The sequence below is a fragment of the Pseudorca crassidens genome, chromosome 6 (assembly GCF_039906515.1).
Source record: "Pseudorca crassidens isolate mPseCra1 chromosome 6, mPseCra1.hap1, whole genome shotgun sequence".
Classification (NCBI taxonomy): Eukaryota; Metazoa; Chordata; class Mammalia; order Artiodactyla; family Delphinidae; genus Pseudorca; species Pseudorca crassidens.
This window is the reverse complement of record NC_090301.1, coordinates 19,526,223-19,541,097: the sequence shown is the minus strand read 5'-3', so window position 1 is coordinate 19,541,097 and position 14,875 is coordinate 19,526,223. Positions and strand designations below refer to the sequence as shown.

The 14,875-nt window shown below is 45.3% G+C and overlaps 1 protein-coding gene across 2 annotated transcripts; it reads left to right on the top strand.

Moving 5' to 3' along the window:
• The first annotated feature begins 3,928 nt into the window (after nucleotides 1-3,928).
• On the top strand, nucleotides 3,929-13,035 carry LOC137225769 (C-X-C chemokine receptor type 2). Of its 2 annotated transcripts, XM_067739840.1 has the most exons (2): nucleotides 3,929-4,116; nucleotides 9,377-13,035. In XM_067739840.1, the coding sequence occupies exon 2, from the start codon at nucleotides 9,481-9,483 to the stop codon at nucleotides 10,354-10,356; it is 876 nt and encodes a 291-aa protein (XP_067595941.1). In that variant the 5' UTR covers nucleotides 3,929-4,116; nucleotides 9,377-9,480; the 3' UTR covers nucleotides 10,357-13,035. The 2 variants fall into 2 exon arrangements, with proteins under 2 accessions (XP_067595941.1, XP_067595940.1); XM_067739839.1 differs by lacking the exon at nucleotides 3,929-4,116 and having other exon boundaries at nucleotides 9,272-13,035.
• The last annotated feature ends 1,840 nt before the right edge of the window (nucleotides 13,036-14,875 follow it).

Sequence of the window (14,875 nt, the reverse complement as noted above, 5' to 3'; positions counted from 1 at the left end):
GACAGGGTAACAGGCCCTTTCATAAACTGGTAATAGGAGAATACACTGCAACAGTCTTTTTGAAGTGCAATGAGTAGTATTTATCAACATATCAACATGCACAGTTATGACCCAGCAAAATTATACTTAAGCTACTGAAACACTCGTACAAGTTTCCAAAGACCAATATCCAAAAATGTTCATAGTGAGAACCTAAATATTCATCTATAAGGTACTTATCAAATAAGTCAGGTTATGTCCTTGCCATGGGCCATTATGTCATCACTGAAAAGAGTAAGATGGATCTATATGTACTGATGTGAAATAGGTACATGATACATTGTTAAAGTGCAGAACAATATAACTAGTTAAATAGTATTTTATTAAAGAAGGAAAAAACATGTTTGTATGTGCATGGGGGAAGTCTGGAAAAATATTCACAAGATACAGGTGAACAGAAGGATGGAAGAGAATCACATTTTAATTTATATGCTTTTTACCACCTGCTTTCTTTACAATATGCACAGTTTATTTTTATAATATTAAAACAGCTTTATTTAAGAAAAGAGTTTACTGGATTTAGCAACCCTAGGTCACTGGGAACATTGGCAAAAGCTGTTTCCTCAGTACAGTGGGCAGGAAGCTGGTTGCAGTGGGTTGAACAGGGAACAAGAAGTTGGCAAAGTGGAAAAGGCAACTGCTCACTGCTTTTTCAAGAAGCTTGCCTGTGAAATGGAGGGCCCAGGGGGAGTAGTCGCTAAAGGAGTTCTAGAACAGAGGGAGGGAGAGAAAGACATATGCAAGTTCAGGGAAAGAGGTGGTTGAGAAGCAGAGGGTGCACAAGGCACGACCTTCAAGGACGTGAGGTGCAGTGGGGTCCCACAGCCAGGTGCAGGACCAAAAGAGAAGGGAGGATACTTCTCACGCTGCTCCTAGAAGGAAGGAAGAAAGTGTACACACAAATTCAGGCTTACGTGTCAGCTGGGGGCTGGGGTTGCCTGCATCTCCCTTGTAAAGAAGGAAGTGTACGTTGAAAACGAGACAGAGGTAGACTAGGTAAACCTCCACCTTCAGACTGGCAGACTCTTGCAGAAGCCATTAGACAAGAAGGCATGAAAATTCCCAGCTCTCATTACACAATTGCCAGGAGGAGGCTTGGCCTTCAGTCAGAGTCCCAGAACAGACCTCGTTGCTCCTCTGCAGGAATACCTCCCCTGGTGGGCCTCCTGGATTTCCCCCTCAGCAGCCCTGGGTCAGAACTTTCCACGTAAAGGCTGCTTTGCTTTTTTCCTGTCCAACAGGTGTGACAGCGCTCAAGCCCTGAGTCACAGAGGAGGCATCAGTGGCCACTCCAATAACACAGCAGCTGTAGCAGCAACAACAGGTAGGTGAGCAGTTCGGTCTTCGGGCTGCTGGGGACTATTTCTGATAGAAGGAATTTGGAAACTTCAGTCTCCTCCTTTGAGTCCCCTGAGAACTGAGGTGGTGAATTGCAGGAACAAAATAAGTCTGCACCAAGACAGCACGGTACAAATGAACTTTCTACAGTAATGGAAATGTCCTGTATCTGCACTGTCCAATATGGTAGCCACTAGTCACATGTAGCTATTGAGCACTTAAAATGAGAAACTAAATTTTTTATTTTATTTTAATCAATTTAAATTTAAGGGACTTGCGTGGTGGTGCAGTGGTTAAGAATCTGCCTGCCAATGCAGGGGACACGGGTTCGAGCCCTGGTCCAGGAAGATCCCACATGCTGCAGAGCAACTAAGCCCGTGTGCCACAACTACTGAGCCTGCATGCCACAACTACTGAAGCTCACGTGCCTAGAGCCTGAGCTCTGCAACAAGAGAAGCCATCACATTGAGAAGCCTGCACACAACAACGAAGAGTAGCCTCCGCTAGCCACAACTAGAGAAAGCCTGCGTGCAGCAACGAAGACCCAACGCAGCCAAAAATAAATAAATTTTTTTAAGTGCACAGTATAATGCCATTTAAATATAAATATGAAGTGCATTTACAAACATATTAAATTTAAGTAGCCACATGTGGCTAATCTCATTTTCCAGGGGACCACATTGAGGCACAGAGAGAAATGACCTGCCCAAGCTCACCCTGACCATCAACAGCAGAACCAGGACTGGATGCCGGTTCTGTATTCACCCCACCATTGGTAGGCCTGCTGTGGGCTCAGTGGAAATGAAATCGATCTAATGAAAATCAAGAAGTAGGATGGTTAGGAAATGTCAAATCTGGGCTGTCCTTTGCACACCCAGTTGTCTGGGACAGAGAGGTACTTAGTGGAGCTCAGCCCCACACAGCAGTGGACACAATAGCAGATTTGAAGTCAGATTAAAAAAAAAAAAGTCTCAAAAACTGCTTAAAAGTCAGTTCATCTGCGTCACGCTAGGTAAGTTGCCTAACTCCGGAGTCTTAGTTTCCTCATTCAGAAAGTGCACACTCCATGGGGTTGTTGTGAGGATTAAATGATACAGATTCTGCAAAGCACTTTCCCTGGAAGCTAGGCCTTAGCAGGCACTCAACGTTAGAGCTCATGTGACTATTGCTAGTCAGGTTAAAGCAAATTAAGATGTACCTGGAAGTCAGCCCCGAAAGCAGACCCGATGCTTTCTCTTGCTTGGGGATGTAGTGTGAGAGAACCCATGCTATTAGTTAATTAACTATTTCAGTAATAATAATCACAACAATAAATGCTAACATCGTGCTTTATATGTGTCTTAAGGGCTTTACAGGTAATCCCCCATTTCATCCTCAGCACAACCCAGTTAGTTAGATTCTATCATTGGCCTCATTTTACAGATGAGTAAACGGAGACTCAGAAAGGAAAAGTCGCTTGCCCAGAGTTGCTAGGCTAGCAGAGTTCTTAACTGCTGTTCTCATGGCCTCTCTCTGTGTGTCCTGGGCCTTTGCCTGGGTTTAGCATCACCTGGCAAGGAGTCACTGTGTTCTCCACAATGGAAAAGAGAAAGGTGACAAAGAACGTTTGCTAAATAGCTAGACTCAAAGGCTCTTTCCTAGGGGTAGGCAGCTTAGATGAGTTTGCCACAGGCTTTGAGCACTGTGTGGGCCCTGGGATGCGTGGAGCAACAGGTCAGGGTAAGGAGTAGTGGAGGGGACTGAGGCATCAATCACTGGGGTGGGGGCTTAGGAGGGAGCAGTGAATTAGTGTTCACTGCTGTGCCTGGATTTATCCTTTCAATTATTATCAACAGCAAATGTGACAAAATATATTCTTGGTGTCACTCAACACTGTTTTCAAAAATGTATTTGAACTTGGGTGGGATTTTAACTTTTACCAAATGGCTTTCTTTCCAAATTAGATGGTCTTGGTTCCAAAGGTAGTAGCTACTGCAGATCCAATTCCAAGTGGACAAGCTAAGAAAAAATAGCAATGCCCTAAGAGAGGCATGCGGTCAGAGCAGATGGTTGGGGAGGGAGGTGAAAGACCAGGTGAGGTGGAACCGGGCCCCCATTTGGGGATGGGAGTTCTCAAAGGGGTGTGGCATGGAGAAGGAATCTGTGAGGCTTTAAGGATGCCCAGGGTGAATGGGGTGGAGACAAGAGGCATTAAGTCCAGGGAAGAAAGCCACCAGATGCACCAGAAGCTAGTTCCGTTTCTGTTGCCTTAAAGAGCTGTTCCCCTTTGAGATGGGAAAGATGTTTAAGAGCAGTAGTGCTGCTGGGTTGTAAGCGTGGGGTGCCCGAGACAGCTGGATTGTGGGGAGAGTCAGACAGGGTGGCTGAAAGAGCCAGGGGCTGCTGAGCTCAGGGCAAAGATAAGAGAAATCCGTGCCGTCCTGGGCCAACTACTTCCTTTGGGTGGGCCTCAGTTTCCTCATCTGTGAAATGGAAAGATTGGCTAGAAAACCCCACAGGCCCCTTCCCAGTGTGAACTCTGCCAGTTAATAAAATGACTACTAGTTATCAAAGAGTTGACCTGGGAATTAATTATTCAAGCTATCAAAGGCATCCCACACCCTCAGGGGCTCCACCCCAGAGTTGAGCAATCTAATCCACCACTCACTTCCTCCACTGTGTTCTCACCACCGCCGCCCTTTGTGTCAGGCACATCTGCATTCCTGGAGGTGTCCCACAGGTGACAAGCCCAGAATCCTGGTAAGTCTTGGAACACCCTTCCAGAATGTCTCTGTTCTCTGTCCCCCCTTGACACCCAGCCTCCATTTATCCCCTCCATTTATCCCCACACTCCTCAGTCTCTCCATTCTTTCTCTAGGCCTCCCTATCCCCAAAGGGAGAGGTTCTGCCCCTCTTCCCTACACCTCTGTCCAACAAGCACCTAGGGCAACTGGCTGCCCACCGCCTTCTCTTACGGACCCAGCCGGCTCTCCCTGCCTTGGCTAGGATTGGGTCTGAGGAAGATCCAGATACTACTGAGGCCCTCTTCCCCTATATTAAATGTAAATATGTGTGGATTATATTTCTAGAGAGAAAGGACACTGGAATTGTATACAAATAACCTTGAATTTGTTGTTGTTATTATTGTGTTGCCGTTGTTAAAAAGATTGCCTTAAATGTTTGGGCTTTTGTCAATGTAGCATTTTCATGAAGTAAATTAGAATCATCCTTTCCATGAGTTTTTGAACTATCATGAGTCATTAAGGGGCTGGGAGTTTCATTCACTGAGGGGATCTCCTGCTCGGTTACCGAGAACATGACTGGGTGGTCAGCAGGGGCCAGTCAGTTCAAGGGCATTTGGTTTCTGATTCCTGTAAGGGCTGTTTCTCTCGTTCTGGACCTAAGGAGTAGCAAAGAAAGCAATGCACAAAACATCAAACAATGGGAGCGAACCAGAGCCAGGTTAACTTCATGATATCTCAAGAACTTAGCTTACAGCTATATTTGTTACGTGAGCTGTGATTTTTTTTTTTTTTTTTTTTTTTTTTTTTGTGAGAAGTAGATCTGTAGACTGAAAATAGCGTGTGAAGCCATTCACACCTAGTTGGAATCCGGGCTGCGGCACTAAGAGACTCTGTGACCACAGGCTGGTTTCTGAGCCTTGCTGTGACTGTCTATTTATAACTGCCGAACGAGACCATGTACCTGTGAGGCACAAAGTGGGTCTCAGATGTGTATCTCCCTTCCCTTAGTTTCTCCCTTTAACGTCAAAACATCCTCACCAGAGACTGGTAAATTAAAAACCAAACAAACAACAACGAAACATTCCCCTCCCTCACCCTCCAGTGGCTGGAGGTCATTGCCCTGGCCTGGTTCCCGTTTCTGAGTTCTCTACCTTCTGTCCTAACTTGCATGGTCTCCCTCTGCACCCTGAAGCTGAGCCTTCACGTCTGGGAGCGAGAGTTCGCCCGCACACCTCCAGCCCAGCTCCGGCACAGCCGAGCGCTGGATTATCCAGAATGAGGACTTGTCTGTGAAACATGCTTCGCTGTTGCTGCTTCTTCTGAGAGGCAGCTTCTGCGGCTGCCGCAGCTCTGCCTTCTCGCGGCCAATGCTTGTAAATGAGGGGTTCTCCTCTCTAAGGGCACAAGCTCTCTGCACCCATCATGCTCTGTAACCACTCGCAAAGGTGGTCTTCTCTTGGGTCATGGGTTCCCTTAAGAACATCTCTGATCATCTGCTCCCGGAAGTGACCCACCTTGTGACTTCATTAGACATTACCCTGGGCTTCTGAGCAAACTTGCTCTTGACCTTGGGGCTGCAGAGTCAGTGATTTCACGCAGGTTTTGTCAGCACCACTGGCTGAGCCAGCTGTACTATCCACCTCTCTCACTACCGTCCCTGCCTCCTGGCCAGACTGGGCCCCGTCCTTATCATCACATCGTTTAGGTTCACAGACTGATCTAATCTGTTCTATCTGTGGTACCCGTGTGCTGAGAAGGCAATTTATCTGGCTCCCATCACTTAGGGGAGAAATACCTTCTCAGGAAGGTGAAGGCTAAGAATTCTCTCACTCTAGGGAAAAGGGGCATTGTTTCTCCAGTTTCCCTAACCTCACTTAGCTTTTTTTTGCTATGTATGATTGACAGTAACAGTTTCTTCTGCTAAAGAGAAAAGCTTCCTAGGACCTTTGTTGTTGTTGATGATGATGATGATATTGTTGTTTTAATATTTGTGTTTCCTTTGCAAGCCTATATATCTTTGATTAATCTTTTTTAATTGAGATATAATTCACATACTATAAAAGTCATTTTATGTGCATACACACACACACACACACACACACAGAGGAATACTACTCATCCATAAAAAAGAATGAAAAAATGTCATTTGCAGCAACATGGATGGACCTAGAAATTATCGTACTAAGTGAAGTAAGTCAGACAGAGAAAGACAAATATCATGATATCACTTATATGTGGAATCTAAAAAAATGATACAAATGAACTTATTTAAAAAACAGAAAGAGACTCACAGACATTGAAAACAAATTTATGGTTACCAAAGGGGAAATGGAGGGGAAAGGGATGGATTAGGAGTTTGGGATTAACGGATACACACTACTGTGTGTAGAATGGATAAACAACAGGGACCTATTGCATAGCATGGGGAACTATATTCAGTGTCTTGTGATAACCTATAATGGAAAAGAATCTGAAGGAGAATGTAATATGTATGTGTAACTGAGTCACTTTGCTGTGCACCTGAAACTAACACAACATTGTAAATCAACTATACTTCAATAAAAAAATTTTTAGAAAAAAAAGTCACCAATTTACAGTATACAATTCAGTGGGGTTTTGTATACAGATGGTCCCCAATTTACAATGGTTCAACTTAAAATTTTTCAACTTTATGATGGTGCAAAAGTGATACTCCTTAGCTAGAAGCTGTACTTCGAATTTTGAATTTTGATCTTTTCCCAGGCTAGCAATGTACAATAGGATACTTTCTCATGATGCTGGGCAGCGGCCATGCAATCATGAGGATAAACAACCGATACACTTACAGCCATTCTTTACCCATACAAGCAACCATTCTATTTTTCACTTTCATTATAGTATTCAATAAATTACTTGAGGTATTCCACACTTTATTGTAAAATAGGTTTTGTGTTAGATGATTTTGCACAACTGTAGGCTAATGTAAGTGTTCTGAGCACATACAAGGTAAGCTAGGCTACTCGATGATGTTCAGTAGGTTAGGTGTATTAAATGCATTTTCGACTTAGGATATTTTCAACTTATGATAGGTTTACTGGGACATCACCCCATCATAAGTTGAGGAAGATCTATATTCACAAAACTACATAATCATTGCCACTGTCTAATTCCAGAGCACTTTCATCACCCCAAAAAGAAACCCTGTACTCAGTAACACTCCCCCGCCCCCAGCCCCTGGCAACTACTAATCTACTTTTTGTCTCTAACAATTTGCCTCTTCTGGACATTTCACATACATGGAATCATACAGTATGAAGCCTTTTTTGTCTGGCTTTTTTCACTTAGAATAATGTTTTCAAGGTTTATCCATGTTGTAGCCTGTACCAGTACTTCATTAATTTTTTTTTTTTTTTTTTTTTTCCGGTACGTGGGCCTCTCACTGCTGTGGCCTCTCCCGTTGCGGAGCACAGGCTCCGGACGCGCAGGCTCAGCGGCCATGGCTCACGGGCCCAGCCGCTCCGCGGCATGTGGTATCTTCTGGGACTGGGGCACAAACCCGCGTCCCCTACATCAGCAGGCGGACTCTCAACCACTGCGCCACCAGGGAAGCCCTTCGTTAATTTTTATGATTGAATAGCGTTCCCTTGTATGTGTATGCCACAATGTGCTTGTCTGTGTATCAGCTGATGGACATTTGGATTACTTCCACTTTTTCGCTGCATGCTGCTAAGAATATTCACATGCAAGTTTCTGTGCAGACGTATGTGTTCTATTCTCTTGGGTACACTAGGAGTGGAATCACGGGGTCGTATGGTAACTCTACATTTAGCTTTCTTAACAACTGCCAAACCGTTTTCCAAAGCAACTGTGCCATTTTACATTCCCACCAGCAATGTATGAGGGGTTCAACTTCTTCACATCCTCATCACCATCGTCATAGTCCTTCTTTTTAAATTATGATCATGCTAGTGAGTGTGAGGTAGGTCCTGAGCCTTTTTACTTTATGTTCTTCACTTTAACACTGGGTTCCATGTTGAGGTGGGCTACAGACTGGCATAGGGTAACAGGATGGCCATATCTTGTTATAAAGAAATGGTATGATGCTGATATATTTTGTGGTTCAAAAGGAAGCTAATTCAGTAGCTGGTCACTTTACTTCCTCTTTGCAAACTGGGTTAATCTTTCAGGGTGGCTGCAGCTTCCCCCAAAAGAAGGCTCTCTGCTACCCCCAAAACAAGGGCAGAGCCCACAGAAGTTAGCTAGGTGTGCTGGAGAGTCAGGTCTGGAAGAAGGCACTCACTAGCAAGGCAGGAAGGGTCCCCAGCAGGACTCGAAAGCCACCAAAACAAGGATCGTGTGTCTCCACCTGCCTTCTCTGCTGCCTGCTGCCCCTCCTCCTTAGGCTGGGAACATACTGCCTTTCTCTGCTCACCCCTACATGGCAGAATATGCCTGTTCAGAGCTCCCAAGATAATCTGTTACATTTCCACCCATGTGGAGAATCAGTCAGCCACCTGCTTATGATTTTTAATATATTTTTTTCAAACTACATCAGTATGCCCAGAGCAGGCCCCACGCATCTCAGCAGAAAAATGCTGGGCTGTACTAGTGGAGTCAACTTTCTCTTAGCTCGAGCATCCTGAAACTCCATGCTGCTATCACTCAGACTGTTTTTACAGAACACTTCTTTTAAAACACCTTTCAGAAAGTTGGACAAAGGGACTCATCTCTTAGGTTTATAGTCAAGCCTTGATGATCTTTTCCTAGGGATCTAACACAATTGGATTGCCTGCTTAGTCCCCCAGATTGAGAACTGGGTGGTACCTCATGTTTCTGACATTAAAATCAGCCTCAATAGTCAGAGATGCCCACCACCGAGGATCCGAGACATGTTCTGTAGGGATTATCCAAGGGGACGTTTCAACAGTGGTTTGGGTGATAGCAGTGTTATGGAAAGTGATAAGAACGTCTCTCTGATGTTGAAGGGAACTAGACACTTTTTGTGAAATGTATCATTTTTTACTAAATATGTCTCCAAAACCTTAGTGCTCCGGCCATTCCTTGAAGTGAAAGTTACTTCCATGTAATATACAAGCTAACACAAAGAATCCTATCTAAATGTTGTGAGCAGACAGACTAGAATCTGGGGAGATGTATTGTGCGGTAACCCTCGTCTCTCTTCTCTAGGCCAGAAATTAAGTTTACTTCAAATATGGAAGGATTTAACTGGGAAAACTACAGTGACGAAGATTTTGGTAATTACAGTTACAACACTGACCTGCCCTCTATTCTACCAGACTCTGCCCCATGCCAGCCGGAATCTCTGGTTATCAACAAGTATGCCGTGGTCGTCATTTATGCCCTGGTCTTCCTGCTGAGCCTCCTGGGAAACTCCCTGGTGATGCTGGTCATCTTATACAGCCGGGTGGGCCGCTCCGTCACCGATGTCTACCTGCTGAACCTGGCCATGGCTGACCTGCTCTTCGCCCTGACCTTGCCTGTCTGGGCCACCTCCAAGGCAAAGGGCTGGATCTTTGGCACAGCCCTGTGCAAGGTGGTCTCACTCCTGAAGGAAGTCAACTTCTACAGTGGTATTCTACTGCTGGCCTGCATCAGCGTGGACCGCTACCTGGCCATTGTCCATGCCACACGCATGCTGACCCAGAAGCGGCACTGGGTCAGGTTCATATGTTTAGGCATCTGGGTCCTGTCCTTGATCCTGGCCCTGCCCATCTTCGTCTTCCGAAGGGCCATCCACCCACCCTATTCCAGCCCAGTCTGCTACGAGGACATGGGTGCCAATACAACGAAGTGGCGGATGGTGATGCGGGTCCTGCCCCAGACCTTTGGCTTCCTGCTGCCCCTGCTGGTCATGCTCATCTGCTACGGACTCACCCTGCGCACGCTCTTTGCGGCCCACATGGGGCAGAAGCACCGGGCCATGCGGGTCATCTTTGCTGTCGTGCTCGTCTTCCTGCTCTGCTGGTTGCCCTACAACCTGGTCCTGGTTGCAGACACCCTCATGAGGGTCCGGGTGATCGCGGAGACCTGTGAGCGCCGCAATGACATCGGCCGGGCCCTGGATGCCACCGAGATCCTGGGCTTCCTCCACAGCTGCCTCAATCCTCTCATCTATGTCTTCGTTGGCCAGAAGTTTCGCCATGGACTCCTCAGGATCATGGCCATCCATGGCCTGGTCAGCAAGGAGTTCTTGGCCAAGGACGGCAGGCCTTCCTTCGTTGGCTCTTCTTCAGGGAACACCTCTACTACCCTCTGAGACCGCACGCAGGGCTCCTCCCTTCCCTTCAGCATCCGCCCCTAGCCGCATGTCCTCTGGCTGCTCACAGCCCTGTGTCCAGGCAGCCCCCCATTGTGGTTACAGGAAGTTGCTGAGGCCGCATCCTTACTAGGCCCCCAGCTATGGATTCGAAAGCCCTGGCCCCCACCTCTTATCGTAATTACCATGTCAACTGCTAGAGCTCAGTCCATCCTACCACTGAGACCACAGCACTCTGTCTTCTGGCATTCTTTGAAGATATTCTTTTAAGTGATTACAAAAAGTTCCCACCATTGGGAGACATTAGTGTCAAACACCATTGGTTGCTTCCCCAACTCTCCCTTTCCTTGCCAGCTAACGAAGTCCACCTCCCTTGAGAGAGGCTGAAAATGACAGATACTCACTTTCTCAGACTTCCTTAAGCCAGCAGTGGCCATATCATCTGGTTCTGATAAATAAGAATTAAAGGCAAATTGTGTGCTGGTAAATCACTTTCCTGGGGGAAAAAGTCTTGATTTGTAGCGTTTACCATGTTCTGTGGTGTAACTAAATGCTCCCACCATGACCGATTTCAAGGTGGCAGTGTTTAGCAACGAGATCACGAGATCTAGAAAATGTAATAATCTGCTTTCACAAGCACACACGAACTGGCTTCAGTGCATCATTGCTTACGAAGTCTACTGAGGCCAGGAAACCCCTGGGAAGTATTCCTGATGTGAGAGAGAGAGAGAGAAAGGGAAACATACCTTTGGTTCTTGCTTTTGAATATGGTTATAGGATATGCTGTGTGGTGCCAAGGCAGCCACTTTGTGGAAATGAGACAAAAAGTATGCCCAACACACTCGAGCTGTTGGAGCCAAAGGATATAAAGAACCTGAGAGGACTTCCCTGGTGGTGCTGTGGTTAAGAATCCACCTGCCAATGCAGGGGACACGGGTTCAAGCCCTGGTCCGGGAAGATCCCACATGCCACGGAGCAGCTAAGCCCATGCACCACAACTACTGAGCCTGCGCTCTAGAGTCTGCAAGCCACAACTACTGAAACCCGTGCATCTAGAGCCAGTTCTCCACAACAAGAGAAGCCACTGCAATGAGAAGCCCACGCACTGCAATGAAGAGTAGCCCCCGCTTGCTCTAACTAGAGAAAGCCCGCAAGCAGCAGCGAAGACCCAATGCACCAAAAATAAATTAATTAATTAATTTTTTAATAAAAAGAACCTGAGAATAAAGAGCCCAGAATAAACCTAAGCATAAACAGTTAAACGATTTTCAACAAGGGTGCCAAGGCTATTCAATGGGGGAAATGACAGTCTTTCACCAAATTGTGCTGGGAAAATCAGATATCCACATGCACAGAATGAAAGTGGACCCTCACCTTACACCACACACAAAAATTAACTCAAAACAGATCAAAGACCTAACGTTAGAGCTAAAACTATAAAACTCTTAGAAGAAAACACAGAGGGAAATCTTCAGGTCATTGGATTTGGCAATGATTTCTTGGATATGACACCAAAAACACAAGTAACAAAAGAAAAAGTAGTTTAATTGGACTGCATCAAAGTTGAAAACTTCTATGCAGCAAAGAACACTATCAACAGAGTGAAAAGGCAAACCACAGAATGGGAGAAAACATTTGACATCGTATACCCTATAAGGGGTTAATATCCTTATAAAAAATTCCTACAACTCAGCAAAACACAAACAAACAAGCAAACAACCTAATTCAAAACTAGGCAAAAGAATTAGAGAATAAACATTTCTCCAAAGAACATAAACAAAGAGCTTATCACTAATAATTAGGAAAATGTAAATCAAAACCACAATGAGGTACCACTTCACACATATTATGATGATAATTATAAAGAAAAAAAAAAGAATGAAAGAAAGAAGAAAATACCAAGCACTGGCAAAGATACGGAGAAGCTACAACTCTTGTGCACTGATGGTGGGTATGTAAGATGGTGTAGCCACTGTGGAAAACAGTGTGACAGTTCGTCAAAAAATTAAACATAGAATTACCTTATGATCCAGCAATTCTACTTCTAGGTGTACACCCAAAAGAACTGAAAGCAGAGACTCAAACAAATATTTGTACACTAATGTTCATAGCAGCATTATTCACAGTAGCCAACAGGTGAAAGCAAACCCAAATACCCATCAGCAGATGAATGGATAAACAAACTGTGATCTACCCCTACAATGGAATATCATTCCGTCTTAAAAGGGAATAAAATTCTGATACATGCAACAGCATGGATGAACCTTGAAAACATTATACTAAGTGAAATAAACCAGACACAAATGTTATATGATTCCACTTATATGAAGTACCTAGAATAGTGACATTCATAGAGACAGAAAATAAAATAGTGTTTACTAGGGGCTGGGGGGAAAGGGGAAAATGGGGAGTTATTGTTTAATGGGTACATAATTCAGTTTGGGATGATGAAAAGGTTCTGGAGATGGACAGTGGTGACAATTGTACAACAATGTGAATGTACTTAACACCACTAAACCGTACACTTTAAAATGGGTAAAATGGTAAATTTTACGTTATGTATATTTTACCACAATTAAAAACAAAAAACCTAGTTCCAAAAAGGCAAACTTGAACCACTGGAACCACCTACTTGTAACTTCTTAAGTGAGATAATTAAATGTCTTTTTTTTGTATAAACTACTTTTAGTTGGGTATTTCATTACTTGCAACAAAAAACATCCAAAGTGCTACAGAGAGGTCGGGCAAGGGTAAGCAGAGGTCCTGAATGAGGGTCTGTACAATAAATACATCCCTTCGTTGTTTAGCGGGTACATAGAGAGAAGGTCTAAAATCGAGATGGAGGCTGGTATTTCTTCCTTCTTCCCCAACCCAAGCCTCCTGCTGCTCAACATGTATTATGGAAGGAAACATGTCCTGGGATCATCTTGTGCTTCTCGTATCCTTGGGTGAAACAGGAGTCAAGAGTGTCAAGGGTGGGACTTAGAACGGCCAAGAAAGTCTACCAAATCAGCTGGATTGGGTAGTTGGAAGTCAGAGAGCTCTTCTGAGCTCGACCAGCAACTCTCACTTTGAGTCATCCTTCACACTCTCCCCTCTCCCACACACACACACACACCCATCATTCAGGTTTGACAAAAGGGCACTCATGCAGAATGGGAAAATGACTATGTCACCCAGACAAAACAAAGAATTGGACTCATTCCTTCAACAGTATTGAGAACCTACTCTTCCAGGGCTTTGGGTATATAAACAATCAAAACAGAGAGTGCCTCACCCTGGCACAGCCCCTGTTCATAGGGCTTGTCTCTGAAGGGTCTTGGGCAGGAGGGGCTCTGGCTCTGAGCAGCCTACTAAGGAAGCAAGGAAACAAGGGGAACTGAACTTCACTGTCACCAAACTTTTACCAGGTTCCAATCCCTTTCACGTTAATAACGCTCTGACCATTAAATCAAGGAGACAGCAGCTGTGGCTAAGACAAGAGGCCTCTCCAGGCAGACAGAGGCAAACCTCTGAGCTTCAGTAACCATTACCCTTAACTCACGAAGGTGCTTTTCCTTTTGCAGTCAACAAGCAGGATTGGGCTTCCCTGGTGGCACAGTGGTTGAGAGTCCGCCTGCCGATGCACGGGACACGGGTTCGTGCCCTTGTCCGGGAAGATCCCACATGCCACGGAGCGGCTGGGCCCATGAGCCATGGCCGCTGAGCCTGCGCGTCCGGAGCCTGTGCTCCGCAAAAAGACAGTCTTGGCATAAATAATAGACCAGCCAAGCCATCACTAGGACAGGGCATGCTTTTGAGTTGCTGATTTCTTTCTTCCCTCCCATCTTTCCAGGCTTAAGTTCCACTGTGTCAGGGCCCAGCAGCTTTCTGCCTAGATCTGCCCGCTGAGTCTGAGCTGGACCCACTTGCTTCCAGTTCCTATACTTACACTAACAGCATCTGTCTTTTTTCTCTGTCCCCAAAGCTTATGACATCTTCCTCCCCCACAATCCCTCCCCAGACTCTGCAGGATGGGCTCCCTTTTCTCATGACATCAGTACAGCCGCCAGCCTCTCTTGGATGATGAGAAGAAGTACCTCCAGTTTGCACATCACATTGAAACGCATCACATGTAGGCCCACAAGGAGGACCACATCATCACACAATAGAAAAGCCAGGGGAAACCTAGAGGCAACCCCCCCAAGGCCAACTCTTTTAATACATAAATGAGGAAACTGAGGGCCAAGCAAAGCAACTTGACCAAAATCTCCTGGCTAAATAGTAATGGAACTGGAATAAAAATTCCTAGTTCATTTCTTCAGATATTTTCCTTTTCTAATGGTAAATTTTTAGACATCTTATGAATGAATGGATAATACATAGATTGAACTTCTCAGAGCATTCTGCTCACTCGGCAGGGCCAGTCTACCTCTTCAGTGCCTAGACTCATCTGTGTTGGCACTGGGGTTTGGAGTCTCCATCATCTTCTGCTAGAGGTAAGGGCCAGCTGAGGCTTGGGGCACAGGTGTGGGAGCAG

Bases quoted from the DNA above. Each gene is read 5' to 3' on its own strand.
- LOC137225769 (XM_067739839.1), top strand. From the start codon at position 9,292: ATGGAAGGATTTAACTGGGAAAACTACAGTGACGAAGATTTTGGTAAT.